At 50.0% G+C, this 19,198-nt stretch overlaps 1 protein-coding gene across 3 annotated transcripts in view; it reads left to right on the top strand.

Moving 5' to 3' along the window:
- The window catches only part of RASGRF1 (Ras protein specific guanine nucleotide releasing factor 1), a 139,885-nt gene that overhangs the window by 111,508 nt on the left and 9,179 nt on the right, over positions 1–19,198 (top strand). For 2 of the 3 annotated variants that reach the window (XM_008053157.2, XM_021710017.1), the window contains 4 exons: positions 5,867–6,064; positions 10,232–10,311; positions 17,496–17,613; positions 18,935–19,003. In XM_008053157.2, coding sequence (XP_008051348.1) covers positions 5,867–6,064; positions 10,232–10,311; positions 17,496–17,613; positions 18,935–19,003 — 465 coding nt within the window. The remainder of the gene's footprint in view (positions 1–5,866; positions 6,065–10,231; positions 10,312–17,495; positions 17,614–18,934; positions 19,004–19,198) is intronic. The other variant, XM_008053158.2, reaches the window with a different exon arrangement.

The raw sequence follows: 19,198 nt of genomic DNA, 5'->3' as shown, positions 1-19,198 counted from the left end.
GCCACTGCACTCCAGTCTGGGCGACAGAGTGAGACTCCAACTCAAAAAAAAAAATGGAAAACAATCATGTGAGAAAAAAAAAAGTCTCCCAGGCAGCTTCCCCGCATTGCCCAAGCTCCAACTCCCAACCACAGGCATCATCCACTCCCAGCCTTGTGACACCCTAAGAACAATTGCTCTCAGCATTTAAGGGCCTTTGATAGCCGGAGGTGGGAGCGCCTGATTCCACTTGTCCCAACTGCCAGGCCAGCCCATGTCCCATCAGCCCCAGCAAAGGACAGTCCCCCTGGAGGAAACAAGAAAGACGCATGAATTGCAACTCTGGGAGGAGGCCTCGGGGGTCTCCTGGGCCTGGGCACCAGCAGTTCCTGCAGTGAGACAGCAGCCGAGTGGAGACCACAGGTCCCCCCAGAAAGGAAGAGTGATGGAGACCAGGTAAGGTCCCAGGAAACATGCCTGGCAGAGGCCTGGATCTGACCCCACCTTACAGCACCAGGCAGCAACACGCTGCCTCCTCCCTGCCCCTGCACCCCTATGTCGCCAGGGCCTAAGTCAGCAAAAGACAAGACCATGAAGTTGAAATGGTCTGAGCAACAATTGGCTGCTTTCTCTCACCGCCAATAACTACAAGAGGCAGAAATCTGGGAGAAAAGGAAGTGTTTAATTTCTATAAATAGGTTATAGGGAAATGAGTCGGCAGCATCGCCCAAAAAACCACTCAAAGCAACACAAAATCATTCCAGTATTTGTACCCAAAATTCATGCCCTTCACCCACACCAAGTCTGAAGCCTACGTGCAGTTTTAGCATGATTCAAGATTTACATTAACTTTTTTTTTTCTGATAGGTGACCACTGACATGACACAAAATCTCCTGATCATGCAGATATTTTAGATAACATTTTGGAATTTCAACATGTTTTTTATAGTTTTCCAGAGGGAGGGAGACAATTGCAACATGTGGTGGAAAGGGAAAGTCACATCGTTTAAAATGATAGCTTAAACTGTTTTAAAACATAGTTGTAGGCTGGGCTCAGTGGTTCAGCCTGTAATCCCAACACTTTGGGAGGCTGAGGCAAGTGAATTGCCTGAGCCCACGGTTTAAGACCAGCCCGGGCAACTTAGCGAGAACTTGTCTCTACAATAAATAAAAAATTAGCCTGATGTGGTAGCTGGGTGTAGAACTGTAGTTCTAGCTGCTTGGAAGGCTGAGGCGGAAGGATTGTCTAAGCCCGGCGGGTTGAGGCTGGGGTAGCCGTGAGCATGCCACTACACTCCAGCCTGGGCAACAAGAGTGAGACTCTGACTCAAAAAAAGCAAAACAACAAAAACATAATTGTAACAATCTCCTATTCCCAGAGTCCTGGCCTATAAGTCCAATATTCCCATATTTACGGGGAGGGGGGAGACCATGAGAGGAGGGAGGACAATAGGCAATACCTGCTCCAGGCTTCCAGACCCATTCCTGCCAGTCTAGGACCACTGTCTTAATTATGAGGTCATCTGACTTGCCAGCTGTTTCTTCTTCAGCACCAGCAATGGCTTACTAGATAAGATTGGCCTTCTAGCCCAACCAGGCAAAGCTGTGCCAGGAAAGGGGATGGGGGGCGCTGCAGGTGGTGAGGGTGGTGGATAGGGAAAATGTACATTTTAAATTCAAGTGGCTTCCAAATTTGACCTGACTTAATTACAACGAAAAATTTTCTTAATACAAGTATCTAAGTCTTTTTTAAAATGAGTGTTCTAACACAACCCAAATGGTCTCTTTTTAGCCCATAACAAAGTTGACCATTCATTGAGTGTCTACCCCGTGCTAAGGAGGTGCTTCCTAAACATCACCTCACTGAATCCTGTCATTCTCGTTTTATGGATGAAGAAATTGAGGCTCGAGGAGGTTAAATTTCATCCCCAGCCTTACGCAGCAGGAGAGCCCACTCCTGAATGCACGCAGCTGGCCTCAGAAGCTGCCCTCGGAACTCCATGGCACCTGGACCTCCGATCAAATCCTCCATCTTGTTTGTTCTGAGATGCAGGACATTCTCCTTGCACATTCTCTTTGCTGTTTTCCATCTTTTGCCTTTCATTTCTTTGTCCTCTTGGCTGGGACTAGGTAGGATTTCCAGTCCCACGGCCAAGCGGGGGTACTAGGGTAAGGCAGGCCAGGTGCCCAAGATGCACAATGCAAGGAGCCACTTGCCCTAGTCTCTCCAGGATGGTGTGGAGTGGAAGTGGACACCATGTGTCTTCTTGGTTTTAAAGGGAATGCTTCTAGTAGTTCCCCATGTAGAATGACGTTTGTTTCTTTGTCAGGTTTTTAAAAATTATTTAATAGTTTTATTTTTGTAGAATTGGGGTCTCACTATGTTGCCCAGGCTGATCTTAAGCTCCTTGCACCAGGCAGCTCTCCCACCTCAACCTTCCAAAGTGCTGGGATTACAGGCGTGAGCCACTGCACTTGATCTATTTCTTTATCAAGTGTTTTAAACTTCCTTTCTAGTCTTTGTGTGCTAATGGTTTTTACAATGAATAGATACTGCCTTTTTGTCTTTTGTTTTGAATCGAGGTCTCATTCTGTCACCCAGGCTGGAGTGCTGTGGCATGATCACAGTTCACCGAAGCCTTGACCTCCTGGGCTCAGGGGATCCTTCCTCCTCAGCCTCCTGAGTAGCTCAGACTACAGACACACTCCACCACACTCAGCTCCTTTTTTATTTGTAAAGACAAGATCTCACTAGGTCTCACTGGGTCTTACCTAGACTGATCTCAAACTCCTGGGCTCAAGTAATTCTCCTGCCTCAGCCTCCCAAAGTGCTGGAATTACAGGCATGAGCCACCCTGCCTGATCTGAATACTGCATTTTATCAAATGTTTATTTTCTGTATCTGTTGAGATGGTCACATCATTCTTCTTTCACTCTGTTGGAATGGTAAATGACAGTTATACATTTTTTTCTAATAATCAAATATCCTTGCATTCAGGGACAAACCCAATGTGATCATAATATAGTAAACAAATGGATGTGTAATTTTTATTTCTTGTATTGCCTATCTCTGTGTTGGTATTGAGATAATTCTGGCTTCTTAGATTAAATTGGCAGGTATTCCTTTTATCTCAAATCTGGAAGATTTGACTGATTTGTTCCTTTAAAATTAGTTTAAGGCGAAGTATGGTGGTATGCACTGTAATCTTAGCACTTTGGGAGGTTGAGTGAGGAGGATAACTTAAGCCCAAGAATTCAAAACCAGCTTGAGCAACAGAGCAAGACCTTGTCTCTATTTAAAATTAAGATAGACCGGGCTCAGTGGCTCAGCCTGTAATCCCAGCACTTTGGGAGGCCAAGACAAGTTAATTGCCTGAGCCCGCGGGATCAAGACCAGCCCGGGCAACTTGGTGAGATCTCATCTCTACAATACATTAAAAAAATTAGCCAGGCGTAGTAGCGCGTGCCTGTAGTTTTGGCTACTTGGAAGGCTGAGACGGAAGGATCGCCAAAGCCTAGCAAGTCGATGCTGGAGTGGGGTTAGTGTGCCACTGCACTCCAGCCTGGGCAACAGAGTGAGACTCCAACTCAAAAAAAAAAAAATTAAGATAATAAGGCCAGACACGGTGGCTTATGCCTGCAATTCCAGCACTTTGGAAAGCCAAGGTGAGAAAATTGCCTAATCCCAGGGCTTTGAGACCAACCTGTGCAATTTGGCAAGACCTTGTCTCTACAGTAAATCAAAAAATTAGCCAGGTGTGGTAAAGCACACCTATAGTTCCAGCTACTTGGAAGGCTGAGGCAGAAGGATCACCTGAGCCTAGCAGGTCAAGGCTGCGGTAGCCGTACACTCCAGCCTAGGTGACAGACTGAGACTCCAACTCAAAAAATAATAATGATAATAACTAAGAGGCATAATACATGTACTATTTTGTGCTATCATTCCTTCCTGATTTTCTTAAGTATCGCTCCATTCTTAAGTGGTTTTACAATCCATTCTTTCTTTTTTTGAGTTGGAGTCTCACTCTGTCGCCCAGACTGGAGTGCAGTGGCACACTCCCAGCCACCGCAGCCTCGACCTGCTGGGCTCTGGTGATACCTCTGCCTCAGCCTTCCAAGTAGCCAGAACTACAGGCATGTGCTACCACACCCGGCTAATTTTTTATTTATTGTAGAGAAGAGGTATTACCAAGTTGCCTGGGCTGACCTCGAACCCACAGGCTCAGGCAATCCACTCGCCTCAGTCTCCCAAAGTGCTGGAATTACATTCTGAGCCACCAAACCCGACCTACAATTCATTCCTGATGCACATCCTTCAGAAACTTTTTTTTTGTTTTGAGTTGGAGTCTCACTCTGTCGCCCAGACTGGAGTGCAATGGCCGCTCCCAGCCACTGCAGCCTCGACCTGCTGGGCTCCGGCGATCCTTCCGCCTCAGCCTTCCAAGTAGCTGGAACTACAGGTGCACGCTACCACGCCCGGCTAATTTTTTTATTTATTGTAGAGATAAGGTCTCTCCAAGTTGCCCAGGTGGGTCTCGAACCCGCAGGCTCAGGCAATCCACTCACCTCGGCCTCCCACAGTGCTGGGATTACAGGCTGAGCCACCGAGCCCAGCCTAGCCCAGAAACTTTTTGAGAAGGGTTCTTGTGGGCAAATGCCTTATAGCTTTTGTTCATCTGTAAATGTCCTTTTATCACCTTTTTTTTTTTTTTTTAAATAACAGGTAGTCTTTTGCATTTGTATGTTTACATAATTATAGATTCACAGGAAGTTGCAAAGAAATATGCCAGAAAGTCTGGTGTTTCCTGCTGTCCCCAGGTCCTTGCAGTCCTAGTTCCCTGGTGTTCTGGCCCCAACTTCCAACTCACCCCCCCTCCCCCCTCCCCCCCCCCACTCCCTTTCCCACCTGTTTTTGATTTTTCTGTGTGTCTATGATTGTCAGCTGAGTGGCAAAGTCCTGGGAGGTCTCTACTACCGTATACATGAGATCAACAATGCCTCACAGTACATGTCCTGTCCGAGCTCCAGCTGTATGATGGGGAATTTCCTCAGAATGTGACTCTTTTTAACTGTCTCTTCTCCCCGATGAACTTCAGAAATACTTTGTCAAGTCCAGAGAAAACTCCCATTGGCTGTTCTGTGCGATTCCACTAACCTCATGTATTCGTTTTCAGAAAAATTCCCATTTGGGAATTGGATCTCTTTCCTGCTATTTGAGCCTTTTATATCCTTTAGTGACCTTTATTTCCCATGGAACTTCCTACATAGTTCTCGTTAATAAGTTCCTAGGTTACTGATAAATTCCCATCATCTTTTTAAAGGTAATATCTTTTCCATTATGTTTTCTAATTTGCTATTGCTAATATATAGAAAAGCGTTTCATTTTTGTATATTGAGCCTCATTAGGGTTGGTTACAGCAACCCTAAGAGCTCTGCTAGTTGTTCTAGTAGTTTTCCAACTCACTCTTTGGTATTTTCTTTCTTTTTTTTTTTTTTTGAGTTGGAGTCTTACTCTGTCACCCAGACTGGAGTGCAGTGGCCGCTCCTGGCCACTGCAGCCTCGACCTGCTGGGCTCCGGCGATCCTTCCGCCTCAGCCTTCCAAGTAGCTGGAACTACAGGTGTGCACTACCACACCCGGCTTATTTTTTGATTTATTGTAGAGATGAGGTCTCACCAAGTTGCCCAGGCGGGTCTCGAACCCGCAGGCTCAGGCAGTCTACTCACCTCAGCCTCCCAAAGGCGCGGGATTACAGGCTGAGCCACCAAGCCCAGCTACTCTTTGGTATTTTCAAGCTAGTAATCATATCTACAAATAGTTACAATTTGTCATCATTGCAATACTTATTCCTCTTACTTTTTTCCTGTCTTGCTGCACTGGCTTAAAGATCAGTAACTTGATTGCTTCAGAAATCATCCGCAATGAGGACATCAACGCAAGGGTGAGCGCCATCGAGAAGTGGGTGGCTGTGGCCGACATATGCCGCTGCCTACACAACTACAACGCTGTACTGGAGATCACCTCGTCCATGAACCGGAGCGCAATCTTCCGGCTTAAAAAGACGTGGCTCAAAGTCTCTAAGCAGGTGCGGGCTGGAGGCTGGCACCACTGCCTGCCTGGGTCTGGACTGGGGGTGGGGCAGAAATACCAGAGGGCTGGCCACTGGGCATCCACAGGTGGGCAAAGGACTGGGCTGAGGGCCAAAACTCCAAAGGAGAGCAGAGACTCCCTTCTCCTGTATCACCTGGGACCAGATATCAGGCTTACCAATGTGGCAGTGGGACCTGTGGGACTTTAATTCCCACTTGAGCAGCTAATACCCCAAAGTAGGCAGTACAAGGCAATGATTATTGGTTTCAACACTCTTTTTTCTTGAGTTGGGACAAAAAAGTGATGGCTTTGTGGGATCCCAGCCCAGATGTGCAGGGAGGCCAAGACAGTGGTCAGATGATCCTTGGGTCGAATGATCCTGTGAGTCCCTTCCCAGATGCTTCTCACCAGCCCTTCTGGTCACCAGGGAGTTAAGTGGTCTGTGTTACCTGCTGGTTAGTTGATCATCTTAAATTTGGGTTCCATCTTTATTCATTTAGAACATGATTTTGAAAAACCATCAAGTAGGTGCTTCCTAGGGATTAAAGTTCCCTGCTCCAGGGTCACGAGGGGCAGCTCTCCCTATATGAGGCCACAGTGAGGCACTGGGACCACTTCCTTGGTGTCCTTGGGGGAGGCCCCAACCCCAGCCTGCTTATGTGCAGGAGACTGGACAAGCACCCCCAGTGGACAGGGCAAGCCTCCACGTGCTGATCACTTGGCCAGTGTCTGTGGTCCTGGAGCTGGGTGGGCTGTGCAGGACCCAGTGGCTCCAAGGGCCCTGTCTCATCTGGACCACTCTGGACTTGCATACATGTCCCCTTCATTGTTCTCTTTGTCACCTGCCCCTCACTACCTTTCTCGTGGGCAGGACATGATCAAGCAAGCAGCATGTCTGTAAATCCTTCCAACTTAGCAGCCAAACTCAGGACAGCCCTGGGACATCTCTGCTGCTCTTCCTCCACCTTCAGGTTACTTCAACCTCTGATTACAGGAAGACTACAGAGTATGCAGGGACACCCCCTTGCATCCCAGTGAGGCTGGGCCTCTTGCTTCTTGGCACGCAAAGATGTCAGGCTTAGGGAAAGAACCATGGAAAATGCCACACTTGCTGACTGGTCCAGAAAAGAACAAAGGCTGGGAGCACAGGCACTCAGAGTTGCAGGCACATCCAGCCACACATGGCACCTGCCATCAGGATCTCCTGAAGTCGGAGTGGAATGAGGCTCTGCAGAACTACCAAGTCATTCGGCCTGTCAAGTTTCAGGCAGGGCTATGGGCGGGGCCTGGGGCCTGGTCCAGGGGAATAGCTTTCTCTTGCTGCCCTGTTTGTTGGGGAGGATGTCATCTTTCCCAGAGACCCTCCAGACCAGGCTCCCTCCCCACTGGGGCTTCCTGGAACCCACTCTTCATATTTCTTGGCTTCATTCTCCAGCACTGCCCTCCGCATGGAGTTGGAAGAGAACCACCTTGACCATCCTGAAATCCTCCATTCTCTTCGGATAGTGAAAATCAAGGGCTGTTAGTGGTGAGGACATGTGACCCGGCCTGAGTTCTATGACATCATTCAGGACCTAGAACCAGCTGGCATGGTCCAAAAGTCAAAGCTGTCTCTGGCAGCACATTAGGCCTCCACTCGTAGGGAAAGTAGACCCAACTGGCTTCCAGTCCTTCCAGAGTTTTTGTGCAAGAGTTTTTGTCTGCACAGTGCCTGGCCTCATCACACCAACCAGGGCCAGTTTATTATCTTGACAGGTGTCCTGTGGACATTTGTGACCTACCAAAATGGCCACATGTCTTACATGGCCTGAAATGTAGCCTCAGCAGCTAGTCTTGGTCACCCCCTTAAATGTGCTTGCCCAAAACAGAAAAACGTGGTGTCCAAGTCTGGTTCAGCACTTGGCAAGGGTCAAGCAGTCACTTTTCGTTTGGTACTTTTCAATTCCCCCATCTTGTTTCAATCCCTCTCTTCATTCTCTTTGCAAGAAAAAATAAATAAGCCAAAACAAATAAAAACCCTCCAAGGAAGATCTGATAATGATGGCATCCGTAGGAAGTGACAGGTCACTGGTATGGTTTTGTGTGTTGCCTTTCCTGGGAGCAGGTGTATTTTAGTAGAGACAAAAGCCTCTCTGACTGACAATACTTTTTGGCCTCTTTGGGAGAGAATATTCTTCACCAACCAGAAGTCTTTCGTGAGCAGGAAGGGATGGTATTTAGGAGACTATAGAAATCTCTTTCTTCCTTACACCACCTCTGAGGCAGGCTCCTGCTTGGTCCCTGGTTTCTATGACATGTTCCAGAGCCCCCCTATTTCTGCCTGCTGGTATCCACACTCCAGCAGGGCTGCCCAAGTTCCTGGAGCATCCAAAGATGGATGATCCTACCCCAGCTAGAAGATGTTTGAGCTGCTTCAACTTGGAGCACGCTTTTTAAACAGCAGCAAAGAAAATTCTATGACTTCCCAGGCCATTGAGCTCCTTCCTGGGTAGAGTATGACAGCCCGAAAAAGAGCAGCCACACACAGCAAGCATGGGGTGTGGACAGAGCCCAAATGTGCCTCACTCAGAGCCACAAGTAGGCCCAGGTGTATACAGAAAAACCACACATCAGAATAGCCTCTCTACCTTTTCCTGGCCTCTAAGCATGGTGACACTTCACCCAGAGCTACATGGCCACCAGGGCCTCCTGATCGACCATCTGTATCTACCATAATTCTAGGATATCTGACCTAGTGTTGCCTTTAGGGAACACCTGGACTTGCCCTGCCATTTTCCAGGTGGGGAAACTGAGGCCCAGCAAGACAGAAGGGTGATTTGCCCATGGGCATGCCAAGAGTGGGTGACAGAGCCCAGGAGTCCAGGTTTCCTGATCCGGCCCCCACTTCTGACCTTGCACTCTATCAGGTCATTCCTCTGCAGGTGGGTGGGAAAGAGGTGGAAGGAGCGTGCAGCCCTGGAAAGAAATCAAGTGCAGGAGGGAAGCTGAGACCAGAGCAGAGGTGGGCTGTGTGTCTCCACTTTGCCAAGCCTCCAAGAGCGACTGCAGTATCGGTGTGGCCCTTGCCCTCCTGGCATGTGTTCCTTTCACCAAGTCCAGAACTCACTTGTGCTTTGCACAGGGTCTGTCCATACCAGGGGACGAGACTCCTCCTCTTGGTTGATAAGACACTGCCCTGAGCGGCATCCTCCAGCTCTTTCCTCGCAAAGGGCACACTAATCTCTTCTTCCATCAGAATAAGCATTTAGATTATCATGTTTTGAGGGCAGATTTCTCAGATAGAAATCTGACCCAAGGACACAGCGTGGGGTAGGCCTCTGGGGCCCATGTCCACTCCAGGCTAAATGATACTCTAGTTGCCTGGTTCACAGCTGTTTCCAGCACACCTTGCCAGCCGCATTCTAGTCTTGAGGAACAAAACTGGAAAGGAAGTCTCTCATCTGTCTCATCATTGTATAAATGAGGATGCTTGGGACCTGAGATAAAGGGACTTTCCTCAGGCTGCACAGGGAAAGGTGCCCAAGCCAGGCTCTGCTCAGGCCACTCTCCATGGACGTATCTGGTCCCCTCAGACAAACTCCAGACATTAACATTCTGCTCCCACCTGGCATACATGCGGGCCTGGCTTGGTCATTTGGCAAATCCCATTACCCTGGGGTTTCTTCTTCTCCATCTTTTTCTTCTTTCATGATCAGTTCATTTACCATCTTTTATTCCTGATTCTTAAATGTGGGTGATGTTCCTGGTATGTAAGAGGGAAGGTCTGAAAAGAGGGTCACGTTCTTGGGTGGAATTCATGAGGAAGACCGTGATCATGAAAACCCAGCCTCTCCCTGCCCTGAGCACAGGCTCCCAGGAGTCCCCCACCAAGTTCTTCTCAACTCCTGAGTCTCAGGATGCCACAACATCTCCAAGGACCAAAACCACATTCAAACTTTCACATCCACTTCCCTGATTTGAAAGACTTGTGAGCACAAGACACAAAACAAGGACCCGTGTCCACCTCCTACAGAGTTCAAGCATGAGGTTCCCAGATATGGGAAGTCCCAAGTCCAAAGCGAACATGGTTCTAGAGTCCTGGAGAAGAGCGTGCTGGAGGGTGGACTCAAGCCCGGGCCTTGGCCTGTGCTGTGTGTTAGTAAATGCTTCTGATTCCTTCTAGACGAAAGCTTTGATTGATAAGCTCCAAAAACTTGTATCCTCCGAGGGCAGATTTAAGAATCTCAGAGAAGCTCTGAAAAAGTAAGTGTGTGTCACTCTGTCACTGTCATTTTTAAAATCATAGGCTTGCTGAGACGTTCCCATGCCAGAGCAGGAGGTCTGTCTGCCTGTCTGTCCCTCTGGCTACACAAGACCCCTAGACTTCCCAGATCCCAAGGGTGGAGTCCTCCATTGTCTGCCAAAGAAATTCCAGAGTTTGGTGGCATTTCCTAGGAAAAGCACAGGAAGAATGCTGAAGTCCCTGAGGCATAGTGACGATAATGGCAATGGTAGATGTCTTGATTCTAAAATGCTCATTTTTTTGCATTTTAATAATTCTGAGATCAGGATATGTTTTCAGGACTGTGTGTTTATTTACTGTGATGATGTTTCCTTCCTCACTTGAGAATTAACCATTGAAATGAGTGTGCATCTTACAGAGGCATTTTAGAATCAAAGAAATACAGTTTTGTCAGTAATCACACCTTCCGCTTTGCAAGGCACTTCCCTCACGATGGTGCGTTTAAGCCCCCTCGTCGCTGCCCATAGACAGATTTTCTTAGGTTCCGCACTCTGTTGTTTGACCAGGATGGTTCTTTGATGTGGGGCCATCTTGTGAGTGTCGAATCTTTGGCGGCATCCAATATGTTAATGGCCCCCCTCCAGATGTGACAACCAAAAATGGCTCCACACATTGCCAAATATCTGCAGGGGGCAAAATCCTCCCCTTTGAGAACCACCACATAAGGCAGCTCCCCCAATTCTGTTTTTCCAGACCAAGAACTGGAGGTGCTAGTGACTGGCCCAAGACCACAGGGCAAGTCCCTGAGGTAGCTTTGGGCTGCTTCCGAGAGGCTCCAGGCGAGCTCCCCCAGGAAAGCAGTGACTCAGCTCTCTGGTTCACACTGTGGTCGCACACTCATCCACACATGGGCTTGCTTCTATCCTTCCCACCAGAGGCCTCCTGCAGGCGCTGCACCAGCCTCCGCCCTCCTTTCATTGGCTGAATGTCCCATCCTCTTCCTGACCCATTGTCCAGTCACCAGACCTTGGAGAGACCCTGGGAGTTCCCTGGGGTCAGGGAGTACCCTGTAGAGCCAGGAAGCCTCTCTTCCCTTCCTGGAGGGATCACACGATCACTGCCCACATGAGGCTCCCAGAGTTCACCCACCTCGGAGCCTGGGGATGGGGCCAGCCAACACCTCCAGCCAGGAAAGGGGCTCTGTCAGCCTTGTCTGCCTCCTCTTCTTGCTTCCTTCCTGCCACACTTGGTCTGTCCTTCGCCAGCTCTGTGTGCCATCACCTTGACCATCTCCACTTTATTCATGTCCTCAGACAAATGTCATACCCATCTGTGCTGTCCAGCCATTTCTTTCCACCTGGGCTCCCCAGAGCCCATGTGGGTTGTGCTTGTGGGGAGCTGTCCCACGTGCATTTGCCAGCCTGTCCGTCCACCCCCGGGGCATCTCTCCATCCACCTCCTCACATGGTCACATGGCTTCCTTGTCAGCTGCTGCCACAACCTCGTGGTCTCTCATTCTCTCAGAGCTCACCTGTGGGCCTGTGTAAGTGCCTCTCCCAGACTCCTCTGCTCCCTGCAACAGGGACAGAGGCAGCTCATGGGCATCTAGGAGCTAAGACCTTTGTGCATACCTGGTGTGACCTGAGGGAGATGTGGCAGGCCAGGAAGAAGGAGAGGTAGAGGAAACGGGCAGATGTTTCCTGCACCCCTTCTTCTGATGTGCTCACAGGGAGAGATGATGCGTGAACACTGGGGTGTGTTTTACCAGGCAGGGAAAGTGAGGTGGCAGTCTGACCCCCTCAGACAGGAGCCCTGCGATGGGCCTTGCCACATGTGTCCCCAGCCCGTTCATATGCCCTGGGCATCTTTTTCAGTCTTTCATTAAAATAGCCAATCCTGGCCAGGCACAGTAGCTCACGCCTACAATTCCAGCACTTTGGGAAGCCAAGGCTGGAGGATTGTTTGAGTCCAGGAGTTCGAGAACAGCCTGGGCAACATAGTGAGAACTTGTCTCTACAAAAAAAATTTAAAGTTAGGTATGGTGGTGCACACCAGGGATCCCAGCTACTCAGAAAGCTGAGGCAGGAGAATTACTTGAGCGCAGGAGTTAGAGGATGTAGTGAGTCTTGATCATGCCACTGCACTTCTGCCTGGGCAACGGAGTGACCCTGACTCAAAGTAATAATAATAAAATAACATAAAATAGCCAACCTCGTGGCAGCATCCAGACTGGAGAATGGTCTTAACTACCTTTCTCAGCCAAGACTTCCACCTCAAACACTACACCCAATCCCCCAGTCACTCTCTTAAATGTCCCTTGGCCAACCTCCAAACCTTACCATGAGGTCTCCTTCAGTCCCTTGCCTGGACACTCCGAGAGTGACCTTACCTCATTCCACAGGCACCCTTGTGAGGCCCCAAGACTGTCCCCTCCTCTCAACTTCCCAGCGATCAGAACATTCTCACAGCTCAATGAAACAACAATTCGACTAAGAAACACATTTAGCTGTAAAATGTGGTCCCTGCTCTTTGGGGGCCGATGCCAGTGTTGACAGCCCTGTCTAACCTCAACCCAGCACATAACCATATAGCTGTACTTTTTGTGTTTGATTTGAGTAGGAATCCCCTGATTTAGAGGCACATGGGGTATAGGCGGTTCTTGTAGGCTGCTGTAGTGAAGCTTTTCCCTCCGTCTCCCTAAATTAGGACACAGCCATGGAGAAGCGTGTCAGCTAGCTGACCACCAGGCTATCCCTACGCCTTCCAGGGGCCCAGCATCTGTGTGTCTATGTGGGTACGATGCATCCAGAGGCTGATGTTCAGAGTCTCAGGGGCTCCAACAAGGCCAAATTGCTGTCTCTGTCTTTATTCTCTGGCTGTGGCTCCATGGCAAAGCCCAGCCTCCTGCTGACGACACAGTGAAGCAACTGATGTCCAGATGACAGAGAGCAAGATTGGACTCTCCACCCCCTCACCCTATAGCAGTGTTGTTGTTTTTTTCCAAAACCTGAGCATCTAATCACCTGCACCTCATGCCATAAACTTGGACTCCGACACCAGGGGATTCAGCCCATACAGCTCAGCTCCAAGTGCCCCTCACACCCTCCCAGCATGCCCCTGACTGGGCCCCAAGATGGGAGAAGGAGAAGAATCCCCAACCACAGCCATCAGGAGCTTGTATGGCAGAGTGGCAGGCCCCACAGCTGTGGCAGTGCAGGGAAGAGGCAGGGTGGGCAGAGAGCCGGGCTCCTGGGGTTTGGTATGAACACCTAGGACCGCTCTTGCTGCCAGGGGCTGTTACCACGTGATCTCTGTTACTCCATTTGACATCATCAGAAACTTCTGGGTGGAAAGGAACATCAAGTTTGGGGGCTCCAGACAACCACAGGCTAGGCTGGAATGCCCAGGGTCACCAGGCATGGGTGTGCCATGACTAGGCCCTGCTGGGAGCCAGCAGCAGCTTTCAGGATGGGGATGGGCACTTCTCTCCCTGCTCTCTAAAGCACCGGCTATAGGCCTGCGAGGGCTCTGCCAGAAAAGGAAGCCACCCTCCACCAGCTTTGCTGAATAGGCCCCAGACAAGAGCCAGACTGGACCACCTGAGAGAGGCCAGAATGCCTGTATAGAGGGCTCAGAACTGGCCAGCCAGTGGGCATTTTGCTCACAGGAAGCCCCCAACACGCTTCCCTTCTCATTCTGATGCTCAGCAAGGCCCAGCCCCCACACAGTGTGGCCTTCGGAGCCTCCACCAGTCTTCTCTCCCGCTCTGGCAACCCATCCGTTTACCTGCATGGCTCTGGACTTGGGGGTGTGTGTATGTGATTGACTAAGTGTGCTCTAGCTCCCTCCTTCATGGCTCCTTACTAGAGAGGTAGTAAACAGAGGCAGAAGTCAGGACTGGGGTCCAGGCGCCACTTGCAAGTGATTAGATTGCAAACTCATCACCTTCCCACATTGGCATTCCCACAGATACCATGGAGAAATTAATCTCTGTGATCAGAGAACTCCCTGATCTTATTCACGTGTCTGGGTGGTCAGAGAACCCACAAGGCCTTCAGAACCCCTCTCAGTCCTTTGGTCATCAGCAGTCAGTATGCAGTCACCCGCCACCACCACCATCCCCCCGCCATCCTACAAGGATCCAGGGTTGCTGGCCACCGGCACGCGTAGGCTGGGGATGAAAGGGGGAACACCCCCCCAGAACCTGCCGAGCAGCAAACTGCCCCAGCCTCCAGCTGCAGTGTCACTTCTCAGAGCTTTGGACGATTTCTCCATCAGACCCATAGGCCTAGGCTTCAGACTCAGAGTGTGATGGAAATGAGAAACTAGGCATGAACAGTCATGGCCTAGAAGGCCCAGAAGGCCCCAAGCGGGCCCCCAGGGGTGGGACAATCCTCACTTTTTTTAAAATCTCAATCCACAGTAAAAATATAGAGAGATTTGAAAGTACAACCCTAGCTGGGCTCGGTGGCTCAGCCTGTAATCCCGCGCCTTTGGGAGGCTGAGGTGAGTGGATTGCCTGAGCCCGCAGGTAATGGAATATGCGGTCTTATGGACTTTTTAAGTTGGAGTCTCACTCAAAAAGTCGAGACCCACCTGAGCAACTTGGCGAGACCTCATCTCTACAATAAATCAAAAATTAGCGGGCGTGGTAGCGTGCGCCTGTAGTTGCAGCTACTCGGAAGGCTGAGGCGGAAAGATCGCCAGGGCCCAACAGGTCGAGACTGCGATGGCCGGGAGCGGCCACTGAACTCCAGTCTGGGTGACAGAGTGAGACTCCAACTCAAAAAAAAAAAAAAGAAAAAAAGAAAGTACAACCCTGTTGGCAAATGCATATATGCATAACAGGAACAAAAAGTCCACCAGACCACATATTCCTTTATTCCATGCAGTGAACTCAGGTATTTTCTAAATCAGTTTTTAAAATCTTGGCTGGACTCGGTGGCTCATCCTGTAATCCCAGCACTTTGGGAGGCCGAGGCAAATGGATTGCCTGAGCCTGTGGGTTTGAGACCCGCCTGGGCAACTTGGCGAGACCTTGCCTCTTCAATAAAAAAAAAAATCTGGTCTGCACTCTCTAAATTGATTTCAGCACCTGATAGAGCCAAGAACTCTAGTTGGAAAAAACCCTCTGTCTACCATGTCCTTAACATCAGGCATCCTGCTCCTTTGTGACTTTGCCCTCCCCATGTCCCAGCTGAACTTGCCTCTACTTCATAACCTTTAACTTACTTTTTCCCAAAAATACTTTTTTTGGTAGAGAAAAGATCTCACTATGTTGCCCAGGCTGGTCTCGAACTCCTGAGCTCAAGTGATCTTCCCGCCTCAGCCTCCCAAAGTGCTGGGATTACAGGCATGAGTCATTAGACCTGACCAATAAATTTCAATAAGGAGGAAAATTGTATTTCATGACAGTATATGGAAGACTAGCTTACCCACCATAAATACAACGTTACCATAAAAATAAACATGGTAAAAATAAAACAGCGCAATACCAGTCTGGCCAGTTACTGATGCCTGCCAACACACTGACTCAGACCTGACACTGTTTGTTTAAAAAGAAAAAAAGCAGCCGGGCTCGGTGGCTCAGCCTGTCATCCCGCGCCTTTGGGAGACTGAAGTGAGTGGATTGCCTGAGCCCACGGGTTTGAGACCTGCCTGGGCAGTGAGACCTCATCTCTACAATAAATCAAAAAAATCAGTCAGGCGTGGTAGCACATGCCTGTAATTCCGGCTACTCAGAAGGCTGAGGCGGAAGGATCGCCGGAGCCCAGCAGGCGAGGCTGCGGTGGCCGGGAACGGCCACTGCACTCCAGTCTGGGCGACAGAGTGAGACTCCGACTCAAAAGTAAATAAATAAATAAGCAAAGGGAGGAGGATGACAAGTGTTGAAAAGTATCAACGCCATTCTGCCACCAAGCGAGGCTCCCTGAGCACAAGGGGAAAAGTAAAAATCTAGTGTTTCTTGAATATGAATTCCAGTTATTTGATATGGTGTCTGGACTGAGTGTGGTAACTCACACCTATAATCCCAGCACTCTGGGAGGCTGAGGTGGAAGGATCGCTTGAGTCCAGGAGTTCAAGACCAGCCTGGGCAACATAGCAAGACTTCATTGCTAAAAAAAAAATTAGCCAAGCACGGTGGTGTGTGCCAGCTACTTGAGAGGCTGAGGTAGAAGGATCCTCTGAGCCCAGGAGGTGGAGTCTGCAGTTAGTGGTGATCATGCCACTACATTCCAGCCTGGGCAACAGAGTGAGACTCCGGTGCAAATACATATATTTGTCTGTGAATCAACTGAAATCAACCCTCAGACCACCTAAAATTGTCCTGGAAATGAGGGTCACCTACATGGCACTCAACAATTCCATTTGCGTCTGTGTGCTAAGCTGGGAGGAGGATGCAGAGCACTGTATGAGGAGTCCCCTGAAAAAGCTAAAGGGAGCCCTGCCAGCACATAGTGGCCACTGAATCACAGACCCATCAGTCCTTGCCAGCACCCACCCAAGGGTGCCCAAACAAGCCACCTTGAAAGATCAGGAACCAGAGTCTTTGCTTCAGAACCACAAGTCAGACAGTCAGGGCCCATCACTGCTGGGTCCCATCTCCCAAAACGCTGTCCCCAAGAATCACCAACCGTGGGAACTGTCACCCAACCCCCATGCCACTTCTGGGAAGGTGATCTCAAAGGGCAAGGACTTCCAGCCCTGGCACCTCAAGCCCAGTGCTCAGGGTCGGGGGGGTGCCCATGGTGGTGATGGTGGAGATGTCTCAGGGAGCAGAGACGCAAGGGGGTTAGATGGGAGTTAGGGGTTGGGCTGCCAAGCCCCCTGGGAGATGAACAAGGGTAGGACTGGGGCGGAGAGAGGGGAAGGGAAAGGTACCGGTCTGGTCCCGGAGCCCAAGGACTCCAGCTGGGACACGCAGCAGACGGGCAGATGGGTCCTGCTGGCTTGAGGAGGAGAAGGCAACTGAGGCGCTCCAGCCAGTGCGAGAGGCCTCGGTCAGCACCTCATCACCCCCAGCCTCCCATGGGACCAACCTCAAACGCTTCTGACTGTCCTGGACCCAAGAGCGTCCTGGTGGTCTGGGTGGATAGACATCCCTTTGCCTCTAGCAAAGCAAAAGTTGCAGGCAGATGCTCTGTTCTTGGTAGAAGTTCCTTTTTTAAGTGAAAAACTTTTGTCAATGCCATTTGCTTCCAAGTTGTGACCCTCCTTGTGTCCCTTACCTGGGGATGTACCTCACCGACCTGGCCTTCATCGAGGAGGGGACGCCCAATTACACAGAGGACGGCCTGGTCAACTTCTCCAAGATGAGGATGGTGCGTTTCCCGGGGTTGGGCAGGGAAGGGGGGACATCAAAACCCTGACTCAGCCTGGGCCCACCCATCCACACCCTGTCCACCAGGCCCAGCTGCTGCATTGGGTGCCCCTGTTTGGGGTCCGGGGTCCAGTTTCTCCACTAAGAGCCATCACTGTCATGGACATGCAGGTAGCCCTTGGGGGCCCTGAGCCATGTCTACCGCATGTCCCCCTTTAGTCCCGACAGTCTGATATAGGTAGGTGCTCATCTTATGCCCACCTGACAGATGAGCAGACTGAGGCTGAGTGGAGTCAAGTAAAGAAAGGGCAGTGCCAGGTCTGGAGCCTGGGTCTCCAGGGGAGACCCCACAGCCCACACCTGTATTCACACCCGTCTGTCATTGTTCATGTAAACGCTTGCTGTGACCAGAGGAAGAAAGCCACTTATGCAGCCGCTCCTAATGTCTGGAAAAGCACTTATGTCCAGAAAAAGCTAAGACCTAGGAGAGGGCACAAGGACACCTCGCCGGGCAGGAGCAGGATGTCTAGCACCACCCCCAGCCAGAGCCTCGGCTTGCCCCAGTTCTGTATAATAGGCCTCCACATAGGACCCTTCATAGAAAGGGTCTCGCTGTCGACAGAAGTTGAAGGCACTGATGGAGTGGCAGCCTCTTCACCAGGGGCTTGTCCTGCATACAGTAGACACTTAGGAAGTGGCAAGTGTCTTTCACTTTTGCTGGAGTCATAGCGTTTTGTTTTAGTGATGTAGGACAGCTTATGCTACTTTATGAAAGGAGATTTCTCTCTCTCTCTCAATCACATAGTGGAGGCCAGTCACAGTTGCTCATGACTGTAATCCCAGCACATTAGGAGGCTGAGGTAGGAGGACTGCTTGAGCTCAGAAGTTTGAGACCAGCCTGGGCAACATAGTGAGACCTCAGCTCTACAAAAATAAAATAATAGCCGGGCATGTGGTGGTGGCACATGCCTTTAGTCCCAGCTACTTGGGGGGCTGAGGAGGAAGGATCACCTGAACCCAGGAGACCAAGGCTGCAGTGAGCCATGATTGTGCCACTGCACTCCATCCTGAGCGACAGAGTGAGACCCTGACTCAAAAAAAAATCACATAGCATAATTATCGAGTCTTGACAAACCTTAGAAACAAATTTCTGATTAGACACACACACACACACAGTACCTCCAAGGGATCTTCCAGGAAGCAACATACATGGAATTAAGAAACTGACTTCAGACCTAGCTGGTGATGCTCCTTCAACTCTACAAATTGGGGGATAGCACTGATTGAGGAAACTGTCTCTGAAACTTTCCTCCTTCCCGCAGATATCCCATATTATCCGAGAGATTCGTCAGTTTCAACAAACTGCCTACAAAATCGAGCACCAATCAAAGGTAAGCTGGTAGCCGTTCCCGGGCACGTTTGCACTTACACAGTGGCTCTGTCCCGGCTACCCTCCACCCTGCCCGGCTACCCTCCACCCTGCCCCCCAACATGCCCACCTTCCCTTCCCAAATTCTCCTGTGCCCAGCTCAAACTGTCCCTTTAAGGAAGCCTTCCCTAGTCTGGGTAACAGAGTGAGACTCCAA

The sequence above is a fragment of the Carlito syrichta genome, unplaced genomic scaffold, assembly GCF_000164805.1.
Source record: "Carlito syrichta isolate Samal-C Ts95f unplaced genomic scaffold, Tarsius_syrichta-2.0.1 Scaffold287926, whole genome shotgun sequence".
Classification (NCBI taxonomy): Eukaryota; Metazoa; Chordata; class Mammalia; order Primates; family Tarsiidae; genus Carlito; species Carlito syrichta.
The sequence above is the reverse complement of the archived record's forward strand: the minus strand, read 5'-3'. Positions and strand labels throughout refer to the sequence as shown.